This window comes from Plectrocnemia conspersa, unplaced genomic scaffold (assembly GCF_051122295.1).
Source record: "Plectrocnemia conspersa isolate PC_06_02 unplaced genomic scaffold, ASM5112229v1 ptg000002l, whole genome shotgun sequence".
Taxonomy (NCBI): domain Eukaryota; kingdom Metazoa; phylum Arthropoda; class Insecta; order Trichoptera; family Polycentropodidae; genus Plectrocnemia; species Plectrocnemia conspersa.
In genome coordinates this window covers 16,409,152-16,432,109 of record NW_028277166.1, presented here as the reverse complement: position 1 = coordinate 16,432,109, position 22,958 = coordinate 16,409,152, and the positions used below count along the sequence as shown (strand labels likewise).

Here is a 22,958-nt window from a genome sequence, read left to right as displayed (position 1 = left end):
CACTCATGGCGTTTATATAGCTTTTCCACCTAGTATTAATCAACGATTTCACCGTAAATTTGCAACTCATAGACTGGAAAATTTACTAACGATTTGTCGATCCTGAAAAATAATTGTAAATACATAGTTTGGATAGTTGATTTTTTTTTACAATTTCAATTGCTCCTTTTACAACATTAAGAATGATTAGATTTAAATAGTGAAAAAGCTCATGGATCAATATTTGCAATATGAGATTGTACGCCGTTTCTTATACTTTACAATTTGCCTCCATTGTCGTAGCCTTGATTACAAATATTTTCGATAGATAAGATATATTGGCTTAAAGAATACCAAATTACTTCATTCATTTTCGTTCAAGCCGCGTCCTCAATATTTATACATTCTATGAAACTTTCATTAATTTTGGTTGATTGATTAGTGAAGAGAATATCAATGCGGCATAGCGTTTGAATTTAATCAATTATCCCCAATTTCTTGACAAAAAATGTCGCATCCAGTGAATAATTTGATTAAAATAATATATAACTAATTATTCTATACCATGTATATCTTTAAAAGTTTATAGTAGATTTTTCATACCATCAGTTTAAGAACATTGCAAAATCATACCCAAAAGTATTATAGCAATATTATGCGAAACCAAATTAACTCACTAATCCCGAGAACCAGTGACTGACAAAAACAAACTTAAATTTAAGTATAAACATAAAATGCCTAAACACATCTTGCTTTGGCGGAATAAATTATTTTTTAATAAATCCAGATCTCTGGTTTAGTAAATATGTATAAATAGTCCTTAGCTTAATTAGGTATTTTAATACTTATATTTTTATTTTGCTTGAAAAAAGTTTTTGTATTTTTCTTTTACTTATTTCATATTGTATAACTATCAGTCTTATTTTATATTCTTAATTTCCTCTTATAAACTAGAAAATAGTTATAAACCAACCACTTGAACTTAATTTAAAAATATATATTTTCATATTTTCTTAATTTTGTAATAAACGTTAATAAAAAAGACCCAAACCTTTGTTTATAAACATATTTGTAATACTCGAAAGAGTACATAAAATGGTCTGAAGAGTCATAATGACTAATCTTGCACCTTTGCTGTTTCACTTCTAAGTTCACCTTCAGCAAGACAAACTGATTAATAAATAAAATATTTTATATTTCATTAAGGGATTTGGAGAACTTTCTAACCAGACGATTTTTAAATTTGTCGTTTATTTAAACAGTCATTTTTGTTTGAATTTACAAATAAACAATTTTCTGGAGAACATATTTTATAGATATATGGAGAACATTTATAGTTGTTGGTTTATAACTATTTTCTAGTTTACAAGAAGAAATTAAAAATATAAAATAAGACTAATAGTTGTACAATATGAAATAAGTAAAAGAAAAATACAAAAACCTTTCACAAGCAAAATAAAAATACAAAAATAAGTATTAAAATACCTAATGAAGCTAAGGACTATTTATACCTATTTACTAAACCAAGGATCTGGATTTATTAAAAAATATGTATATATATATATATAGATATTAAAAATATAAATAAAATAGGTTTTACTTTGAATTAACTGTTATACACATTAATTTAATAATGTTATTATACAATAAAACATGATTTTAATATATGTATATATATTTATTTCTACAAATAACTAAAATAACACTTTTGTTGAATATACATGAATAAAAATAATTAAACTTTTGTAACAAAGAGGACGAAAATTTTGTGGTTTAGCACTAAAAAGTATGCAAAGCTACTTGCTTTTCTTTTTTTCATTTCTTTGAATCGTTATTTTTTACAATGCAATAATAAAAACCATATTTAACAGCAAGAAAAGTGAGGAAACAACCAGTGATACAAACGAACATGTTATTAGCTAGTCACAAATTTTCTTTTTGTTTTTCTTGCCCATCTGTTTGAGGATTTTTAACAACATTGCCATCTCCTTCTGTTTGAGGATCTATAACATTGCCATCTTCTACCTTTGAATCACTATCAGTTGTTTTTTCTAGATTTGGACCAATAGCAGCGGTTTCTTCTTCAGTTGGTGGTAAAGGTTTCATGTAAAATTTTAAATTGGTTTCTTTCGACACTTTTTGTGTCACTTTATACTTTTCAGATATTTCACCAGATAGGCGTTTAAAAAGGTTTTCCTGTAAATATCATTATTTAATTTAGTAATGTATAATTTTACAATTTTATTTAAGAGGGTATATTTACTGAAGAATCTCCTTTGCCAGATTGCTGAATAGTAACTTTGATTTCATAGTGTTTTTGCAACCATTTAGATAAGTTTCTGCATTTGGTATTAAAATCGTGCTCGCCGATATTGGATGACATTATAATAGTTTTTAAACCCTTTATTGAAAATTCATTTTTTGCCTCTTTTTTTAATTGTCTCGCTTTCGTCTTTTCTTGCAAATAGTGATCACTTGCCATTAACCTGAAAACAATTTTTTTGTATTACTATTTGAATAAATACGAGTTAGTACTTTTGAAGTGACTATTGACGTTGTACCTGTATAAGGGACGTCGAGTCTTTAGATCAAGGTCTGTTATTTTCACAAGTTTTAATTTCTCTTCAGCCGCCTTTTCAATCGCTTCGGATAAATTGACTATGTCTACATTTTCGTCTACTTTTATTAGTGTAATTCTTGGATCGCTCGAAGCATCTACGGTGCGCCATCTACCGCTGTAATTCTCATACCGAGGCAACGAGAAAGGTAGTATCTTGGATATCAAATTCACTGCACATAACCGTGACACGCTTTGTAACATCTTGCTGCAACTCTATTTGTCGATAAATGTCAGACGGAATAACAAGGTTATTTTTTTATATTAACAGCAGAGTTTTCGACCATTACAAAATAAAAAATATATATTGAAATGTTTCACAAATATGAATATTAAAATATTAAAATATTTTTTTAGATTGTAATATGACAATGCTAAGTTAATATCTCCATATTATAAAAAATAAACTTCGAGACAAGTCGAAACATATATCTTCGTGACAGCAGAACCTTCAAATCTACTCAAATATATTCAGGAAAAATAGTACTTTTTTAAACCAACGTAAAGTTGAAATTTGAAAAAATGTCAACGTTTGTTGTATCAGTCTAAATCTATATTTATGCTTTCGTATTCTTTATTTATATTTATTAATTTATTTAACGAACATTAAAATAAAATTGAACATATTAATTTTACATACCAATCGGTATGTAAAATTTTATTATTTTTTAAAAACCCGTAAGACAGCTTTCATCAATTATGTCACAGTTTTTTTTTGTGAATATTCGATCCCCTCCCCCATCCGCTTTCCTTTATGTCGCAGGTTGTCATATTGTGCCAGACATCGTTTTCACAGACACACACAATTTGTACAATGGAGGGTTACTATTCTCTCTAACCTGTAATTTCATAAATAAAAGCTGGTAAAGACGTTTTACCCTTAAGTGCACTAGAAATTATAATTGATTAACAGTAAAATACAATTTTTAATTGAATACTAGTATAATAAAAAAAAAATTGAATAACGAAAAATCTTTAATTTTTATCTACGACAGTGGTTCTTAAGCTAGGTCCGTGTAGCCATTAGCGAGGGTCCACGCAACAATTTTTATATTAATAAAAGTATAAAAAAACAACGAAACATAATATATATGAGAGCAATTTATATGATGTATCAACAACCTTGAAATCTACCAAGAATCATAAAATTAGAATATATTGTAATGTATCATTTGAACTCACTTATATATATCTGCAATATCTGCTATAAAGATGTCTTGTCTTCTATATCGGAATGTTTATTAATCGATAGCATGTAACCCGCCAATCTCCAACGTTTATCAACTTAATCATAGTGAACACATTAGTAAGTCTGTCAATTTTTTAGATAAAAAATCGGGAGCTCGCTTTTAGTAAAAATCTGATTCAAAAGGCCACAATTGGTTGTATCAATATAAAAACATCATATAAAGTATTCCTATTAATAAAAAATAACTACACCCATCTCATTAAGTAGCAAATATTTGTAGAAAACATTTTAGTAATAAATATTTTTCTTAATATTTAACCAAGAAATGTTTTGTGTGAGTTTATTGTATTATAATTTGTAGATATTTATTATTAATCTATTTTAGTAAATATTATTGATTTTTTTAGTGAAAACACGTTTTTATATATTCCAATTAAATTTATATCGCGTGCAGCACTAGCACCGAACGCCACTATGGTTGACACCGAACGCAGCCGTTGCTTATAAATAGGAGTGAATGACGACGCCGCGGCCTCACTGAACTTCCGGCGGCACCAGAAGTTTCACGTAAGTTTAGTTCGATTGACTTTTGGTATTTTAACTCTTGGCTGTTTGTAGTGGCACGTGACGTCCGCGGCAGTCTTATTACACCGATATTCAATATGGCTGCTTTATTTGTATTTGTCAATTGTACGGAATGATATTCCGCTAGACGCCATATTGAACACGTGTCTTCAATTTTTTATGATGATAACCATACATTATTTCATTCGTGGTTTCCACTGGAGTTCTTCTATGATGGTCGAATACGTCTGACCTTATGAATACGTCCAATAGCGCATTTGGCTTGAAAAATGGATGACTTAACCTCGAAATTTTGGGTTTCAGAATGGCGGACGCAGCTCCGGCCGGTGGACGCGGTGCGTTCCGAGGTGGTTTCGGCTCTCGCGGTGGCGATAGGGGACGTGGCCTGAGAGGGCGCGGTAGAGGACGAGGCAGGGGTCGCGGCCGCGGTAAGGAGGACGCCAAGGAATGGATCCCGGTAACCAAACTTGGCCGCCTCGTGAGGGACTGCAAGATCTCTACATTGGAAGACATCTACTTGCACTCTCTGCCCATCAAGGAGTCCGAGATCATCGACTTCTTCATCGGGCCCACGGAACTCAAGGATGAAGTACTGAAGATCATGCCCGTGCAGAAGCAGACTCGCGCTGGTCAGCGTACTCGCTTCAAGGCCTTCGTCGCCATCGGAGACAGCAAGGGACACATCGGCCTCGGAGTCAAATGCAGCAAGGAAGTGGCGACCGCCATTCGCGGAGCAATCATCCTTGCCAAACTGTCCGTCGTACCCGTGCGAAGAGGCTATTGGGGCAATTTGATCGGCAAACCTCACACCGTACCATGCAAGGTTTGCATTCGAATATACTATCTTTGTGGCTATAAAATATTTTTAATGATGATAACGTTATTACATTTCATTCGTGGTTTCCACTGGAGAGCATTAGCTCGATGTCAGTCTATGACGTCTGATTAAAATTATATATAAACCAATTATTACTACACTAGTTCTTTGCAATTAACTTAATTTTATGTTTTCTGTCATTTCAGGTTACCGGAAAGTGTGGTTCCGTCTCAGTGCGTCTCATCCCAGCGCCTCGTGGTACTGGAATCGTATCTGGACCCGTGCCTAAGAAATTGCTGCAGATGTCTGGTATCGAAGATTGCTACACTTCCGCCCGTGGATCCACAGCTACCTTAGGCAACTTCGCTAAGGCGACTTATGCTGCCATAGCTAAGACGTACGCTTTCCTCACACCAGACTTGTGGAGGGAGATTCCGCTGTCTTTGACTCCTTATCAAGAGTTCGCCGAGTATCTAGCTAAACCACCACCGAAAGCTGTCCGTTTTAACGAGACTCCTTAAATAAAACTGCTCTGAATAAATATCTGGAAGATCATAAGCCCTGTTTTTATTTTACCCCCATCTTATTCCTTTACGTATACGAATATGTATTTCAAAATATGCATATGTTTTGAGATGGTTACTTTTCTTTGGTGGCTTGATAGTACTTATTCAATAATATTATTTCTCTGGCTTTTTAATTGTTTGACAAAATTCGGAGAGGTTGTTTCCGTGGAGGTGCAAAAATACAGCTAAACAGGTTTAATATACAATTACGTGGAAGATTTTTGACGTGTTCAATTACTTAGATAAAATTAGATACCCATTGGCGAAAAGTAATAGCTGCTGGAAAAAGTAGCAGTAACGTTGAGATATTTGGCTGCTGTAGACTCGCAATGTTTATTTCGTATATCTAAACAGTGTAGCAAGAATAGTACCAGAAGTTTCCGAAGCTAAGAGTGTTCTTTATTAGCAACTTTGATAAAAAGATGCATCAGTTATTGCTTATTATTTTTGGAGCTTTCTTTGCTCTGGGGCTGCTTCCAGAACAAAGTGATTCTCAGCAGTAAGGTCTGTGTATGTAACATTTGGATTAGAGCTAGTATTTTGATTCAAAGATATAGAATTACTAGTATCCGTACGTGTTCCATTAGCAGTACAATACTCAGTGCTCCCTGCTGTAAAGTCCCAAGTCTACTTCGAAAATTACATTGCTGATGGTTCTTTTTACATATACTAATGTGTGTTCGTCATATTTTCTTAGTTCTTGAGCAATATATTGACCGAATGCAGAATAAGAATCAGATTGACTAATTTGCTTAGTCAACATTTTGAAAGCATCCTCTAGCATTGTGTCATTTAGATCTACATCACGATTTTTATTTTGTTTTTTACAACAAGGACCTGGAGTTTAATTTATAGATTCATGAGTGGCGCTGCTTATACTTGGAAACTCATTAATATCCGATGTCAATTTGCTCTGAGCGTTGTTAATACTATTGTTCATCTAAAAATATATATTAATTAATGTTACTTATTTTTCAGCTGCCTTCTACGGAACAAGAATGGCTTAAAATTTCACAATAATAATAAGATAAATGGAATTTTCCTGATGTCATAGGAGCACTTCATGATTCAAGCACCATTCATTTCCGGTTCTGAATCCTACAACTATAAAAACTTTTTTAGCATCATACTTTTGGCGTTAGTGGACTCCAATTATAATTTCCTTAATGTGGATGTTGGTTGCTAAGGGTGTATATCAGATGAAGGAGTGTTTAAGAATACAAGTTTGTACAAAAATCTAGGAAATAAACGCTTTAATATATCAGAACCTCGAGCGTTAAAGTCCTGTATACAACAAAACTGCCAAATATAATTTTATGTGATAAAGCTTTTGCTTTGAACGAGTATACTATCAGACCTTACGAAAGTGAACATCCGAAAGGTTCACTGGAAAGGATTTTTAATTATCGCTTATCAAGGTGTCGAAGAGTTGATGGAAATACGTTCGGTATTCTCAGTTCAGTTTTTCGTGTACTGCGAAAATCAAAGCTATTGTAACCAGATAATGTGACTAAAATAGTTTTGAGAAAATTTAATCGCAAATATATGCAGTACCTGGAGTTTTCGATGTAGAAGACAGTGAGGGGAATGTTTCAGGTAACTGGAGAAACAACAAAAATTATTCCTTTCACTCATTAAATAATATTCCTCGTATGGCAGCTAATTTTTCAACGAAAATAAGACGTCACTTTGTTACTTATTTTGTTACCAATTCTGTTTTGCTTTAGCAAAATAATAAATATTATCTACACACCTGTACCTTGGTCGTATCCACCGTTGATCTTGGATTATCTTTATTCAATAGTAACTGGTACCATTTAGATTTATAAGCATCTGATCTGTACGTGTGTGCTTGGTTACGCACGGACAACGGACAGACAACAGACGGATCTGTCCGAGAGTTTTAACACCACACACTGGCGGATTTGTCCGTTGGACATCCATCTCGGACAAATCCGCCCGTGTGAGGCCAGCTATTATTATTTAACTCGAAGATTTTTCTTGTAAAACAGGATAAAATAAAATAGTGTATGAATATTTATTAATATCTTATTCCAATCAATGTGACGTCTCCATATCGCAGATCGCCGCGACGACCGCTGGATTGCCTCCCGACAGACCGCTTTCTGTGTGGCCGAGCCTTTAGTCCTGCGTGAGCCTAGATTTGTTATGGCTAAAACTTGGCGTCACTTGGGTAACACTGACTAAACGGTTATTATCTCGACTGGGAATCTTCCGGACTTTCGGACGCGTCGTCTCGCGTCCGCTAAAAAAACATGTAAACAACCTTAATACTTCAATAAAACATTACTGCAGTGGCTCAATCTGTGTCTAATTGCCACCCGTCGCAAAATTTATTAATATTGAAATTAAATAACCTTCCTTCAAAAACTATCGATTGGTGAACAATTTTCGTGTAAGCAATTCTCGTTGTGAAAAGTTGCCTTGTGACCTATGTTCTTGTCTGTTCACCCTTTCACACCCATTGGCTGCAAATATAGTTATTCTAACAGGCAAATGGAGTTATTTTAAACGCTTTTTAAAATAACTACATTTGTAGCCCATGGGTTTGACAGTTGTAGGTTTTTGTTTGTTTGACATAAACATAATCAATAAAGGCTGTGAGTTTGAGTCCCAACAGTAGACTCGAATTTTTATTTATAAAAATGTATTTTTATCAAAAATCACCCCCAGCTACAAAGTGACATCCATTTATTATAAATTATAATACACATTATAATTTCTAAGTAATTGAATACATGGCATCGATTCCAAGGTTGAAATGTCTGGTGGTTAATACTTGTAGGTATTCATTATATTCCATTGACTTACTCAGCTGGTGCAGATTTACCCCATTGTAAAGCACTGGGCTTACGCATGTTAGCTAACAACGAATGATAAAAAATTGTAGATGTTAATTTTTAATGCTCTTGCCGCTTTTTCGAAACTACTCTGTTCTGACAGTTTCATCTCTAGAACCCAAATTAATATATGTTGTGTATTTTTTAACGGACAACTGGCAACCTTGTTCACAGTCAACATAACTTGACACTTTTTTCAACTAATCTTCCTGCCTTTCACTGCTATCTCCGCTAGTTTGTAAAGAATTAACTCATGCGTGCAAAAGATAAATATTGAATAGATTTGCAACCGATGAAACGATAATTGTAGTGTGGAATCAAGCAGTATTTTTGTTTGACGTTCTTTTTTGTGATATACAATACAGTCATATACGAAGAGGAAGAGGAGAGCATAATATGAACATGAAACATATTATATTATATGATTAGAAAGAGGTGTATTTTTGTGACAAAATATCTGCGTTCTTTAAGAGGCAGTTAATCATTTGCTAGGAGGAAACGCTTCGTTCCAATTACGCAGTAGATTGTTCAAGAACATATATAAAAATAGAAGTAATTAAATATTACATATAATATTTTTTTAATTCAACAGTAAAATTATTTGTATCCAAGAGGTTTAATTTTATGACTGATTGTAATTGATTATGAATATTGTTTTGGACTCTGCTTTCCATAATATAATTATACACTATGTGAAAAAGTTTAGAACGATAGTGACTCAACAATTATCATCAATGAGTCTTACTGGGTATGTGATGTATTTTTTAATATAACAGGAAAGTGAGCTTAAGAGAAATCAAAGCATAAGGTTTTGATACAAATAATTAAACACAAATCTATCAGATCTGTTTTGTCAATAGGATATCTCTCTAAAGTTTAATCACTAAAAGTCATTTAAACTTCATGTTTATGATATAATAATGCACCAATTGGAGAAAATCGTTAATTTTCATTAATTAGCATAAATTTGTGCCATTCGATTGGTAAACAATGACTGTTATCCCTGATTTGGATTAAATAATTTAATTTATAATTGTCCCATACATTATTATGAGGTAAAAATGATAAACAATATAAAAAAATAGACGCCTTATCAAATTTAGACCTCAAGATCTTACAATTTTAATCTGAAAGTGTTCTTATCAAATGTTTACAGTTCAAAGTAATTATCTATTTGAGTACATAATATCATTATCTAAATGGCATTTGACTCGTAGTAGGTGTCTAATCGCAGAAAACAAATATATGATTATTTAATATCGTATACTGTGTCCACCCTCAGTTGTGAATACAAGTATCGTACACAATGTTAACTTTACTTATATTGCTCGTTTCGTTTTCGGCCGCTGTTTATTTATATGTGACTAGAGATTTCGATTATTGGAGAAAGAGAGGAATTTTCTATTTGAAACCAACGCCGTTCATTGGAAATTTGGGACCGATTTTGACAGGGAAATGTTGTATTGGCGAATTCCTGAAAAACATTTACAAGTAAGTGCTTAAATACAAATGAAACTAGTGGCTTTCTGTTGCAAATCCACTATCTAAACTTTTATATGAATACAAATATAGAGCAATATAATTAAACTTTGAATGTGTATTAAGCAGTGACAAATAAATCAACTAATAAGCAATATTATATGTATTCATTACTGGTTATTCTTAATTGATTTCGTCTTCTTAATTATTAATGATCATAAAGTGTTCTGGAAATTCAGTAACACTAAATGCGCTGCTCAGTCGACTTTGTCAAAATCTTTTTCACCTTCCGCTCAGTCGCTTCCTTCTTTTTGTACTTGGTCTTCAGTATTGACCATCAAAGAAACTGAGCGCTCAGAAGTTTTTCTAGTTCCCGATTTCATTTTTAAGGGTTGCGAAGTCAGTTCTAAAAGTATTTTTGCTCTGATTCTTAAGATGTCATCATTTCCTGATCTTTGGAAATGCACAAAAGTATGTACATATATATATGAGTGAAAAATTGTGCATTAAGTAGTTTTATGTCTTATCAGTTTTGGCAAGTTTTGTTAGATTAACAGTATGGCTTTTCTCCCTCACGTTCCACTGTTACTAACCTACTGTCTTTCACCAAAACGGTGACAATCTCTCAATGCGGAAATTCACGTACATTGTATATACGAATTTTAAGACCTTCGATAAGGTTTGCTATAGGGTATTAGTGGAAAATTGTTAAATCTCGGTTGCTCGGATGATCTAACTTATTCTCGAGTTATTTGAGCGATCGTAAACAGCTATAACCCTTGGGGGTTGATTGTCGAAAAAATATTTCATCCCTTCGGGGCTATTCAAGAATCGGTTCAATACGTGCCCTCTACTCTTCATGTCAATTACAAGAACTGGTCGTATTCGTATACTTTAATTTTACTATTTTTTCTTTTTTTATATGTATTGTATGATCATATTAAAATGTATTTCTATTTTTTTGACCACCATGACGTTTTGGGGTGATCTTTTATGTCACACATCTTAATTTAATTAAAATAAATTAATATTAATTTGAGATGTCACAAATATTTTTATTCTAATGTATATTATTTTAATAAGAAATATAGAGTAAGAAATTATTATAAGCAATATTGTGTTTGTAAAAAATGCTCTACTTTTATATTTAAATTTATCAGGTGGAATAGTATTATAAAGTAAGGGTTAATTGGTAAATAACTTAATTTACGTTAACATTTTATATTCAATTATTGCAGTGATCACAAAGACAAACCATATGTGGGAATATTTCTAACCGACAAGCCATGTTTGGTTGTCAGAGATTTGGAGTTGGTTGACAAAATATTGAGGAAAGACTTTAAATACTTCGGTGAACGCATTTTTACTGCTTCAAAGAAAACTGACCCGATTGGTGCTAAAAGGTATTTTGTGTATTATGTTGACTAAATATGTATGTATATAAGAAATAGTTTTGACGCTAACCAATTAGTGCTACTGATTGTTATTGTCTAAGCATTAGATTAAAAAATGCGACATTATATATGCATCTGACTAAGTCGCAATAAATATCGGAACCAAATATTTATTTTTATATATTTAATTGACATTTTTCTCAGTTGGTTTTGACGACTGGAAAATTAAATGTCAACCTTTTCAATGTGGCTATTTTGAGGTCGTAGTAGCGATTTGAATTCCACTATCTCTCACTGTGCTTATCATAATCGTTTCAGTTTATTCTCAACGCATGGAAAAGAATGGAAAAACACAAGATCGAAGGTCGTTTCCATTTTTACGTCTTCAAAGCAGATGGTCGCCTATGAGGACATGATCAGAGTTGGATACAAGTTCAGCGAGAAATTAAACAATGGTTAAACTGATAATATACAGATTGAATTTATTTATCAAATTAGGATTATTCAATCGTTTACAATCGATAAAGTGTAGTAATGTGTGTATATCTGAGATATATTACATATTATTAATAATTTTAATTCAATGAGTATATACAATAAAATATTTTTTATTATTTGAGGAACATGCATTTAAATACAAAATACGAAATTTTAGTTAAAAGCGTTGAAATAATTGAACTAGCATACTGCTTCACAGCCAATATTATATCTGACACTCTATTGGGATTGGATGGAAAAGCTATTCTAGATCCTGATAACGACAGTATGAGAAAGTTAGGCAAGCAAGTAAGTGTTCTATTTTATTTGTCAAATTATTATATGATTTCATTCATTCATATTAATGTTTAGCTATTTGGAGATACTACTCTACGAGTGTTGACGCTGAACCTGTCGTTTTTGGCACCAGAGCTTTTAAACGCTTTAAACATTGCCGTTATTTCTGGATCATCTTATGACATTATCAAAAATGCTGTACAATCAGCACTGAAATTAAAAAATGATCCTAAAAATTACAGGGGTGATTATATGGATGGATTTTTAGGGATGAAAGAAGGTGGTTCTTGGGAAGGAAATGATGGAGAGATCATTGGTAATATTTTTATAAAAATATATTGATATTATGTATTATTCAAATCAATATTTTGATATATTTTTCAGTACCTGATGATTTGAACATTGTATCTCAAGCCTTTATGTTTTTCACCGGAGCTTTTGAAACAGGCTCGAATGCAATGACTTATTGTTTGTATGAAGTCGCCAAAGATCAGATAATACAAGATAAACTTAGAAGTGAAATAAACGCCTTCACAAAAGACTCAAACGAATCGATCAAATACGAAGCATTGAACGAAATGAGCTACATGAACAAATTTATAGCTGAGTGCTTAAGAAAGAATTTACCTTTTCCGTTTTTGGATAGGAAATGCTCAATGGATTACAAGGTGCCTGGAACTGATTTTGTAATTGAGAAAGGAACGAGAATTTTCATACCCACATTGGTAATAAATTGAAAAACATGTTTGTGAGTAAAGTATTTTCTATTATTTATATTTTTAAATAGGGATTCCATAGAGATGAAAAGTACTATCCAAATCCTGAAGTATTAATTCCTGAACGATATGACGATATGGAAGCTATGAAAGAAAAACCGAATTTCTCATTTGGATTTGGAAGTAGGCTTTGTGTTGGTAAGTCGCTTATAAAATATATTTATCAATAATGTATAATATTTGTTATTGATTTAGGTATGAGGTTTGCTCAGCAGTTCATAAAAGTAGGCTTGATAAATTGTTTGAGAGAGTATAAAATCACAGTATCTGAGAAGACACCAAAAGTGTTAAAGATGAACCCGAATCATTTTGGAAACTCGCCAGATGGTAAAGTTTATATAGATTTGCACAGAATAAAAGATATAAAATCCTAATCTTGTTTTAATTGCAAAGTTGAATTCCTAACATTAAATTCATCTACTTTACAACTATTTTCTAAGGCGTTAAGCTATTGAGCAAGTATCAACGATATTCAGTATTATTATTAAAATACATATATCAAATCCATGTGAATTCATTAGAAAATTAGTTGTGAGTAAAATAATGAATATTGATTTTTCTGAACCTTATGGCAGAGTTGGGCAGGTGCCGCTCTCCTCTCTTGTTCCATTATTTAGTTGCAATGTCCTTTGGCGACTGAGAACCACCTTACATTGCTTTTAGAGTTGTGGAAATCTTGAGACAGACGGCTTGCTCGAGGTAGTATTGGGTCAACATCTGTGCCTTACAGTTCAATTTCCGATACAATGTAGTGATATTGATTTCAACCATTATCTGGGTTGGTCGTTGTAAGACTTTAGCGATATTGGGAACCTGTACTTAAGTGCTTAGATGATATTTGAGTTACAATCTACCGACTTGTATTCAGCTAGGACCTCTGTTAAGCTATTGTTAAAATTCTAAGAATCATTGCTAAAGATGGGATGCGAACAATACGTAAATCCTATTCCAAGATAGGAACAATCTTCTCTATGAAAAGGGTAGAACACCCTTATTTTTTTATTTGAAAGTACAATTAAACTGATTCATAGGTTTAAAATCAATATATATATGTATTTACATTACTTTGCTCATATCAGGTAAAAATGACTAGCAGAGTTACAATATTTTTTCTTATACATATTTATGAATTTTTTTCATTACATGATTTTTTATATGAAATATATTTATTATTTTAATTAAATAAAATACAAAATCACAAAGTTACGCTATCTATTTAAATTTACATAGGTAACCCTCATTCAATTTTAAAAGCTGCTTTCTTCACATCGATCAAATCAATGTAAGCGCTGATAATTCAACATTGTACTATTCGGTGTACGTATTCAAGGTCAAGCAGAGAAATCTCGAACTTCATTTTCGAATACTTGAACAGTATGATTGCAGATTTCTTCAAGATCTTTTAAGCCATTCTTGAGCATTTCGACTGCACTGCTGTTGACAGATTGTATTCTGAAATGCATTTTGCTCTCGGCAGGATGAGGAACGGTGTATCCGCAAAATTGAACTTCGGGACTATTTGAAAGAAAAAGTATTATATATTACTGCAATGTATTCGTAAGAATAATAATTATAATGTACCCACTATCGAGAAATGATGCATTTCAATGCATTTCCAAGAGTGTGTCCTTCATCTCTAATGACGAATGTTCGACATGTCGGGTCATTTTCATCTCCAGGAAGCTGTGAATTATTATAAAACAAACATTAGCCTCGCAGCTTTATCAGGAAGTAATAAAGGTTCGAAGAACAAAATGAAAAATTGTGTACAAATATAACTAAAATCTAATTTTGTGTAATTTATAAACTTAAAACTTATTTTTGTTCTAAAATCAAAATAAATTTTAGAACTAAATTTTCATTACTAATAATGTATTTATTTAAAGTTGAAACTTCTCATTGGTTCATAATAATAACATCATTTGAACGCAGCAATAAATTCAGGAAGGTAGAAAAAGGAATGTATGTGAGGGGTAACAAATTTAAGTAATAAATATAACGTTCGTGCCGAATTATCTTTTGAACAATATGACGTCTGGTTACAAATAAAAAACAATTCAGCTCAACAAGTTGCCTTAACCTATAAATATGCAAGTGCGCCTCTACGAGATAATACGAAATAACTTCTCAAAATATATTATTTATATTTAATTAAAAGTTATTTTACCTCAGTTACGATCATCTTTAATGCGTTTATGATTGTTTTATGCGTTAAAATCAAACTAGTATATTACAGCAACGGTTCAAACGTCATTCAGCGGAAATTAGGTAGCCGGATACAATACATTTTGAGTGTTGCCTTATAGATAGCTCGTTACATCGAAAGAATTAACGATATTTAAAAATTTCCACTTTTGTTCTGTTTCAAAAATTATTGACGGTGGTCGTTTGATTTTACTGCTTTCACTATATGTGTTAAAAACTTTTGTACTAAGCAACAGAACCGCGTGTATTTTTGGAAACAGAAGTTGCCAAGCACATGCTATCAGCAAATCAAATACTACTATCCAGTTCTTTCAACTTATCTCGTAAGAACTTCTTCGGTATTTAATAAAAATCATTTCTTAATGTACTAGTAAGAAATAAATCGACTTGTTATAAATATTGAGCTCAAGGAATAGATGTGAAAAAATTGTCCGTAATAATATTTCTCTTGGTACCATTATATTTTGCTGTCATGTTTTTGACGACTCTCGTCCTTTGATTGACTTCTCTTTTATTATTGATCGTGTCCGAATATGCTTGGCAATTTAGATTGTACGGTGTTCCAGCATCGGCAGCTTCCCAAATTTTCCCGAAAGGATAAAGTACGTGAGCTCCAAACATAACCCGATTTCAATATATAAAAAGTTGACTGCAAAATAATATGTTGATATCATATTATTTTGCAAGCATTTAATACATTAAACGAATGTTCGGTGTTTTCATTACACTCCGATGAATCTGATACATTTAACAGATAATATTTTTTTTATTTCATTGAAGCTTAGGGCATAAAATCTTAGGAGCTTATATCTTTCTCCGGCCACATAAGTATATATCGAAAAATAGTAATTGTTATTTTTTTATTAATACGTGCGTTTTTTGAAATAAATACATAAGTTTTAATTTGTTTAATTACAATGTTCGAGTTTTTCTCTAGGGAAATCATAGTGAATGGTCTAAAATAAATGTGTTTAGGCCTCGTTGATAGGTTGTCATCTGGACGTGGCCCAAAATGTTATATTTACAGATAACTACAATAATTATTTATGGCGGTTGTTTATTTATATCAGCATTTTTATTGGTATTACATTCCATTTATTTACGCTTTGTATTTATTTTGTTGACTATTTTCGTATCAAAATGCCGCCTTTATAGGTTAATTTATATTTTGACAGGTTGTCATTGTGTGCGATGTATTAAATTAACAAAGTTTAAATTAAAACATTGCCTCCTATAATCAATATTTCTGTTTCAGTTATGCCTCATATTGCTCGTTTTCACCAAACCGTATCCTAATTTTATCCGACACTTAGAAGAAAAACATTTCAAAGATGTCAAAAGCGGAAAGAAAATATTATTTCCTTCTCTTGCGGATGCACCTACGGTACACTTAAGTGTTGTTGTACCAGCTTACGACGAGGAAAAGAGATGTAATTTGAAATATTTAATTAATACTAAATATAGTCATTTTGTATTAAAGGAACCACATTTTTCAATTTTTTATTCTTGATATTTTTGTAAGGATTTTTTATTATATATTCTTATTTTTTATTACAATCCTTATTTTTTTATTACATATAAAGCAAAGCGCTCAATAATAAAAAACCTTTTTACATTAAGACCTAGACTATAATATTATATTTTATATGTATGTTATAATATATAAGCTATTTTTTTAGTGCCACCAATGCTAGATGAATGCTTGGAGTTTTTAGAAAGAAGACAAAAAAACTCTAATTTTAAATATGAAATAATTGTAGTCAGCGATGGAAGCCGTGACAAAACTGTCTCTGTTGCTAACAAGTATTCGGAACAGTATGGATGTGATAAAATTCGAGTGTTGGAGTTGATTGAAAATCGTGGTAAAGGTGGTGCTGTTAGATTGGTAACCTCTACTTAATCATTATTTTTTATTTAATGTATCATTTTGGCTAGTTATTAAGGATATATGCTTTTGTTTTTCAGGGTATGTTTAGTGCCAGAGGTGCTCTAGTGCTTTTTGCCGATGCTGATGGAGCCACAAGGTTTTCCGATATTGCAAAGTTGGAATATAGATTGGAGAACATTTGTAAAAAAAGCTATTTAACCGAAAAATATGTCGTTTCTGAAAAATTGGCAATGGTAATTGGATCAAGAGCGCACATGCAAGATGATGCTATTGCAGCTAGAAGTATATTTAGGTAACTGATTACTTCATTATAAGACACGTCAAATTCAATGTATAATTTAATTGAAAATAATATATAGTTGCCTGCAAAAAAACTGCAATACTGATTTTTTTCGCCTGATAGCAGAGTGTAGTATCATCCATGAGGTTGCAGTCCATGTTTAAGCCCACATGCTTTTCCATTAAAAGGATGAAGCAAATTTCCGGGACAATTTTATAATTCGCCTCCTTTACTGTTCTGTGGATGAAGTGGATACCTTCCATTCAAAAATATAAGAAGCAACCCCATAGATCATTTTTCTCTATGAATTTCGCAATTTCCAGACGAAAGTTTTCGTTATCATGACAATGAATATATAGTGCACTCCATCTGCCCCAACTAAATTTATTTTAATCTCTTCTGAGGGTATTACTCTTCAATCCAAAAATATTTTGTCAATTGGCCCATTTCATGCGATAAAATATTCTATGAAATGATATTAATTTTAATTATTTTTTCCAGAACTGTACTGATGTACGGATTCCATTTTCTAGTGTGGTTATTCACAGTTCGCGGTATTCGTGATACTCAATGTGGATTTAAATTATTAACTCGAAGTGCAGCAAGAATCTGTTTTTTCAATATGCACGTTGAGAGATGGTTTGTTATGTCACTTTTTTATATTATTTCTAATAAAACGGATTATAATGCTAATTATATTTTAGGGCATTTGATGTCGAATTACTATATATCGCACAAAGGTTGAATATAAATATAGCAGAAGTGGCCGTCAATTGGACCGAAATTGACGGTTCAAAAGTGACTCCGGTGTGGTCATGGCTACAGATGGGAAGAGATCTATTCCTCATATGGTTGAGGTATAGAATTGGTGCTTGGAAACTACGAAAGGCTGATTAATTTTAGATTATGTATCAAAAGTTAATCTAAATACTTAATATAAATTATTGAAATGTCACAACTTTACTAAGATGAATGTTTGTAGATAGTTTTTTAATCATTCCAAAAATATACACATAAATACTTTTTTAATTGTGTACATAAATATTTTTATGTTGAGTTTTAATGGATATCAATGGTTTATTTTGGATGGACACCTGACCTTTTTCTTAAAAATATAAAGAATATTATAGATAAATGTTGTATGTACATATATTATATTTAAAAATGACTTATTTTTTTTACGTGTTACATCCTTGTCCAATATTCAGAACATGCTACTTTGATATTAGTTAATCCACTATTTAATTCTCGGAATTATGATAGCATGTTATTTTTCTTTAATTTGAATGTTGGTCTGGTTAGTATTTATTATTAAGAAATACACTTATTTTTAAAACATTGCATATCTTGAAAAATATGTCCGATATCTTATATGTATGAGAAAAAAACAATTTATATGAATTAGTAATACTTATTACAATCCAATAAAACTACACTGCAATATATAAATGTTTATAATTTTTTATACTCCATTTTAATTATAGAGTTTGACTAAATAAACTGGGCTTTTTTATTATTAACGGATTGTTTTATTCTATAAAATAATCATAATTAGCAACAAATAAAATCCTGTTCTGAAACAGATATTAAAATTGTGATACTCATAGAAATCTATATTTAAACCTTTGTTGCTCATATATTCTAAATTTTATAAAGAAAAATGTTATACATTATTATTAAAAGTTAAATGTACTGCGTCTATACAATTTCTTGAGGCAATTCTGGATCGCGTATATTGTCATAGGCTGTATGTAGGTTTCTCTGGATTGTCTCTTCTGGTCTAAATGTCGTAGTCGTTGGTCATCTCAAGTCTTGAGTCTTGGCTCCTGACTCCTGGCGACTGTATGACTCAATCGGATCTAATTTCGTTATGTATTGGACATATAATTCCTTTATTCCATTCAGAGAGTATATTTTCATGTTGCCAAATACTTTATATAATTTTGTATACGTGTTACTGAAGAGTATCCCCACCTCTTTTTAGCATCTGCAACATGGTTGTCTGTACCTGGTGACTTATTATATTTAGGACGCATTAATACTTTGTTTACTTTTTCCAGAAAGGGTTCATCACTACTTGATATATTTGTTTATGTCTCTTTGGAGTAGTAATTTTCTTGTTCGAGTTAATCTTTCTATCGTTTAACAGGTCATCGAAGTGATCCACCCATCTATCTAAGATATTTGTTATTTAGTTATGATGGTTCCTTCTTTTTCTTACGCATGGAGTTCCTTGGTTTAAACTCTCTGAAGTTGGTAAATTTTACACTAAAATAATCAACTGTTATTGCTCTCTCTGAGTTGTTCAATCTCGTTCAATGTGGGTGTTTCGCTTTGTCGTTTTTTCTTCCGGTGGACTATTTTTTCTTCTGCGCAGTAATTTGTAGTTTTCAACGGACGCTCTTGCTCTTTTATGACAGGTTTTTATCTCTGGTTGCTTCTCGGCATTCTTTATCGAACCATTCCTTGTATCTATTTCTTAGTGCCTGCCATAAGACATTTTCTACCGCTGATGTAACATTTTTACAGTAATTCCGATATGCTTCAAGTTCTTGTTTAGCATTGTTTTCGTAATTATGGAAACCCTTTTTTATTATTTGTTGTGTTGCCACTAGGGCTTTTTTGGACCCGAATTTTAGAACAAAAGTTATTCGCCACACAAAAGTTTTTCTTGTCACTAGTTGAGAATTATAGCTGTTACACTTTTACACATAACCGTTTTTATGTGTAAATATATCTTTTAAATAAACGAATAATTGCAATTTAAGGAAACTTCATTGTTTATAGAATTTTAGATTGGCGTGTTTACACAAAAAAAGTTGTTGGTACCTCAAAGTTGGATTCATCGGATCAAATGACTCGCCCATCTTAAGATGTCCACTCTCAGTGCTTTCGGTTTTTATTTTTTTTGAAAGCCGCGGTTTGTGTCGGGCTTTACTACCTCTGATTCCCACCTCGTTAATCCTTTTTCTCACCGTTCGAGAAAAAATGGATGGCCCTCCGCTTGCAGAGACTGAAGTCTGCTGAAGCAGTCAGTTTTGAAGACGTTTTTCAACGATTTTTAGGGGACTCATGAACCAACATTCGATTTTCCTGGACAGTCGTTTTCGTTTTCTTCCAGTTCTTGGCTTTGATTTGTAAGAACGACATTCTTTGGCATTTTTTAAATGGTTATATAATATTTAAAATAAATTATTAAATAAATAAATTATAACGACAAATAAAGCCCAAAATCACGCAACTGAACATAACGGTCGCTTAGGCGAGACTGAGCAATAAGACATGCAATACTCTTTTAAAACTCAAGTGAGCAATACATTTTTGTATAGTTCTCAGAATTACGGTTAAACTGCCTGCTAATATTTCGGTCAGACTATGTACTTGTAAATGTTACACACCATTTTAAGGGGTGCCCCATTATTATGGCCAAGGCTGTAGATACATATATGAGTGCTGAGAAGAGAAGTAGAGGACAACTATCTGACCAGGAATGTGTTGAAGATCACGGATGAGGTGCTATTGCAGAATATGGGGTTCATTGGAGTTATTACAGTCACGATCCTCGGAATATAAGAGATCGACTTAGAATATCATTTTTTTCGGTTTATAATAAGATTTTTATTATAATATACAAACAAATTAAGATTAAAATAAACTAAAAGCTATATTAAAATTGATTACTTGCACACGTTCGGGTACGTATATACGCTGAGTCATCGCATATTTGAACTGGAGTGTGGCGTATCAAAAGAGATTGGATTAGTTTTATGTTTTTATATAGTTTTTTTTAGAAATATACATATTTTAATATTAATAAAATAGCAACGTTTAGGTAAGTATCTAAAAGATTCACTAAATGCTACTCAATACTTATTTAATAAAGCTGTGTCCCTAGAAAAGCCCCTTACAGTAAAAACACACAATTAAAAATAACATATAACCGAAGGTCAGCGTTTACTTATCTAATCGGTCATTGATTTATGAATATTGAATTTTTTCATACTGCCATAACCGATTTATTATAAAAGAGGCTTAAACAGTACATATATGTTCATATTATATACATCCATAATTTACAATCAAATTATAAAAAAACCCATTATTTTTGTATATTATTTCTTGACGCAATATCAATAAAAAATATTGATAAATGATGAATACTATTTTTTTTACGTTTTATTCATACATATGACATGTCTGATATTTATTTTAGACTTTGCGTTTATAATACATTTTTAATTTGTATAAATAAAACTCGTGATTTAGATTTTTTATTAGACATTAATGGTGTCATATGCAGTATGTAATGACGATAATTAAAATAATTGCCCTAATTACTCGGAAATAGTTTTATATTATATGTGTACTTATTATACATGATATAGCGGTTATTGAATAAGGAGACGTTCAATAATGAGCACAAATATAATGATAAACGATATAATTTCTTAATAAAAAAATGTGTAATAAGCATAAATATTATTGTTATCGATATGATTTGTTTATATTATATTTTTTTATTAAAAGGTATTTCTACTGATATATAAGCTGTAGCGATTCTTTAATGGACAGTTAGGATTCTATCGTTCAGTTATACATACATATATTCAATAGAATGTGGTTTGCTTTGATAATACTTTTGTCGTTTCTGTTGACTGCTTATTTGTACGCGACAAGAAATTTTAACTATTGGAGAACACGTGGAATAGTCTTTATTCATCCTAAACCATTCATAGGCAATTTAGGTCCTCTTTTGACGTTCAAAACTAATATTGGAGAATTTTTGCGTGATATATACAAGTGAGAAGTAGAGTTTGAAACGTTTATTTAAGAAACCGTCGACCAAATACAATTATTGATTTATATATAATATCCAGTACCAACGCCTTTCATATTTTTAATTGTTCGGTCTTATTTACTTTTTTCTCTATGATTTTTTAAATCAAGCTACCATCTTTATATTTTAATTTTGCCTCATTTTCTATTACAAACTCTTTTATTTATTCACTTTTTGCTGTGGGATATTATTGTACAAACTTGATAGAAAAGATCAAGATTTATTCATAAGAAAAGTTATGGCGAGACGATTAAAACTATGGCAGTTATCGTGTTCTCAAAAAACCGTTATATCTCGTATAAATGATATTAATTTTTTTTTAAATTTAATATATAATTAAATTTGTAAGCATTTTTAAGTTCGGTAATGTTTTAAAATTTATAAGATTCTATAATTAATACGGGAATATGAATTATTCATATAAGCCTGTGTTTCAGTACTCAGCAATTATGATTTGAGTACCGAAACGTTGAAAATGGGATCGAGGACCAGTACAAAGTAACCCCATTTAAATTTAAGTATGATTAAAGTAAAAGTTAGTTTAATGCTATATTTTTGCGTGCAGTTCAATATATATTAAAATAAATAATAGCCAAAAAATTGTGGGGTTTACACGTATCCCGTTTAGGGATGCAAAGTTTAAAAAAAATTAGCAATAAATAATAAACAAAGGAAATATAATAATTATAATAATAAAAATAAAAATTGAGT

General features: G+C 31.5%; 5 protein-coding genes and 1 long non-coding RNA gene across 10 annotated transcripts in view; 3 read left to right on the top strand and 3 right to left on the bottom strand.

The window, feature by feature from the left end:
• Nucleotides 1-1,636: 1,636 nt before the first annotated feature.
• Nucleotides 1,637-2,868, bottom strand: mIF3 (mitochondrial translation initiation factor 3). The gene is made up of 3 exons (XM_088203912.1): nt 2,541-2,868; nt 2,243-2,465; nt 1,637-2,175 (listed from the first exon to the last, which is right to left on the bottom strand). The coding sequence occupies exons 1-3, from the start codon at nt 2,798-2,800 to the stop codon at nt 1,903-1,905; spliced, it is 756 nt and encodes a 251-aa protein (XP_088060038.1). The 5' UTR covers nt 2,801-2,868; the 3' UTR covers nt 1,637-1,902.
• A 1,447-nt stretch (nt 2,869-4,315) lies between these two features.
• RpS2 (ribosomal protein S2) lies at nt 4,316-5,742 on the top strand. The gene is made up of 3 exons (XM_088203905.1): nt 4,316-4,352; nt 4,674-5,193; nt 5,394-5,742. The coding sequence occupies exons 2-3, from the start codon at nt 4,675-4,677 to the stop codon at nt 5,706-5,708; spliced, it is 834 nt and encodes a 277-aa protein (XP_088060031.1). The 5' UTR covers nt 4,316-4,352; nt 4,674; the 3' UTR covers nt 5,709-5,742.
• Nucleotides 5,743-7,940: 2,198 nt separating this feature from the next.
• Nucleotides 7,941-22,958, bottom strand: part of LOC148237850 (uncharacterized) — a 252,044-nt gene continuing 237,026 nt past the window's right edge. The window contains exon 2 of the long non-coding RNA XR_015808895.1: nt 7,941-8,047. This is a non-coding gene — a long non-coding RNA (uncharacterized LOC148237850). The remainder of the gene's footprint in view (nt 8,048-22,958) is intronic.
• On the top strand, nt 8,752-13,543 carry LOC148237858 (cytochrome P450 6k1-like). 5 transcript variants are annotated; one of them, XM_088205098.1, is made up of 9 exons: nt 8,752-8,852; nt 9,832-10,105; nt 11,332-11,496; nt 11,806-11,942; nt 12,143-12,273; nt 12,337-12,577; nt 12,646-12,986; nt 13,049-13,175; nt 13,233-13,543. In XM_088205098.1, exons 2-9 carry the CDS (start codon nt 9,921-9,923, stop codon nt 13,409-13,411), a joined length of 1,506 nt encoding a protein of 501 aa, XP_088061224.1. In that variant the 5' UTR covers nt 8,752-8,852; nt 9,832-9,920; the 3' UTR covers nt 13,412-13,543. The 5 variants fall into 5 exon arrangements, with proteins under 5 accessions (XP_088061224.1, XP_088061225.1, XP_088061226.1 ...); XM_088205099.1 differs by having other exon boundaries at nt 8,752-9,049; nt 9,983-10,105; XM_088205100.1 differs by having other exon boundaries at nt 8,764-8,852; nt 9,983-10,105.
• On the bottom strand, nt 14,066-15,316 carry Polr1D (RNA polymerases I and III subunit AC2 l(2)37Cg). The gene is made up of 3 exons (XM_088205106.1): nt 15,205-15,316; nt 14,623-14,720; nt 14,066-14,552 (listed from the first exon to the last, which is right to left on the bottom strand). The coding sequence occupies exons 1-3, from the start codon at nt 15,217-15,219 to the stop codon at nt 14,369-14,371; spliced, it is 297 nt and encodes a 98-aa protein (XP_088061232.1). The 5' UTR covers nt 15,220-15,316; the 3' UTR covers nt 14,066-14,368.
• On the top strand, nt 16,188-18,859 carry wol (Dolichyl-phosphate beta-glucosyltransferase wollknaeuel). The gene is made up of 6 exons (XM_088205105.1): nt 16,188-16,323; nt 16,498-16,672; nt 16,922-17,127; nt 17,208-17,422; nt 17,912-18,049; nt 18,115-18,859. The coding sequence occupies exons 1-6, from the start codon at nt 16,255-16,257 to the stop codon at nt 18,305-18,307; spliced, it is 996 nt and encodes a 331-aa protein (XP_088061231.1). The 5' UTR covers nt 16,188-16,254; the 3' UTR covers nt 18,308-18,859.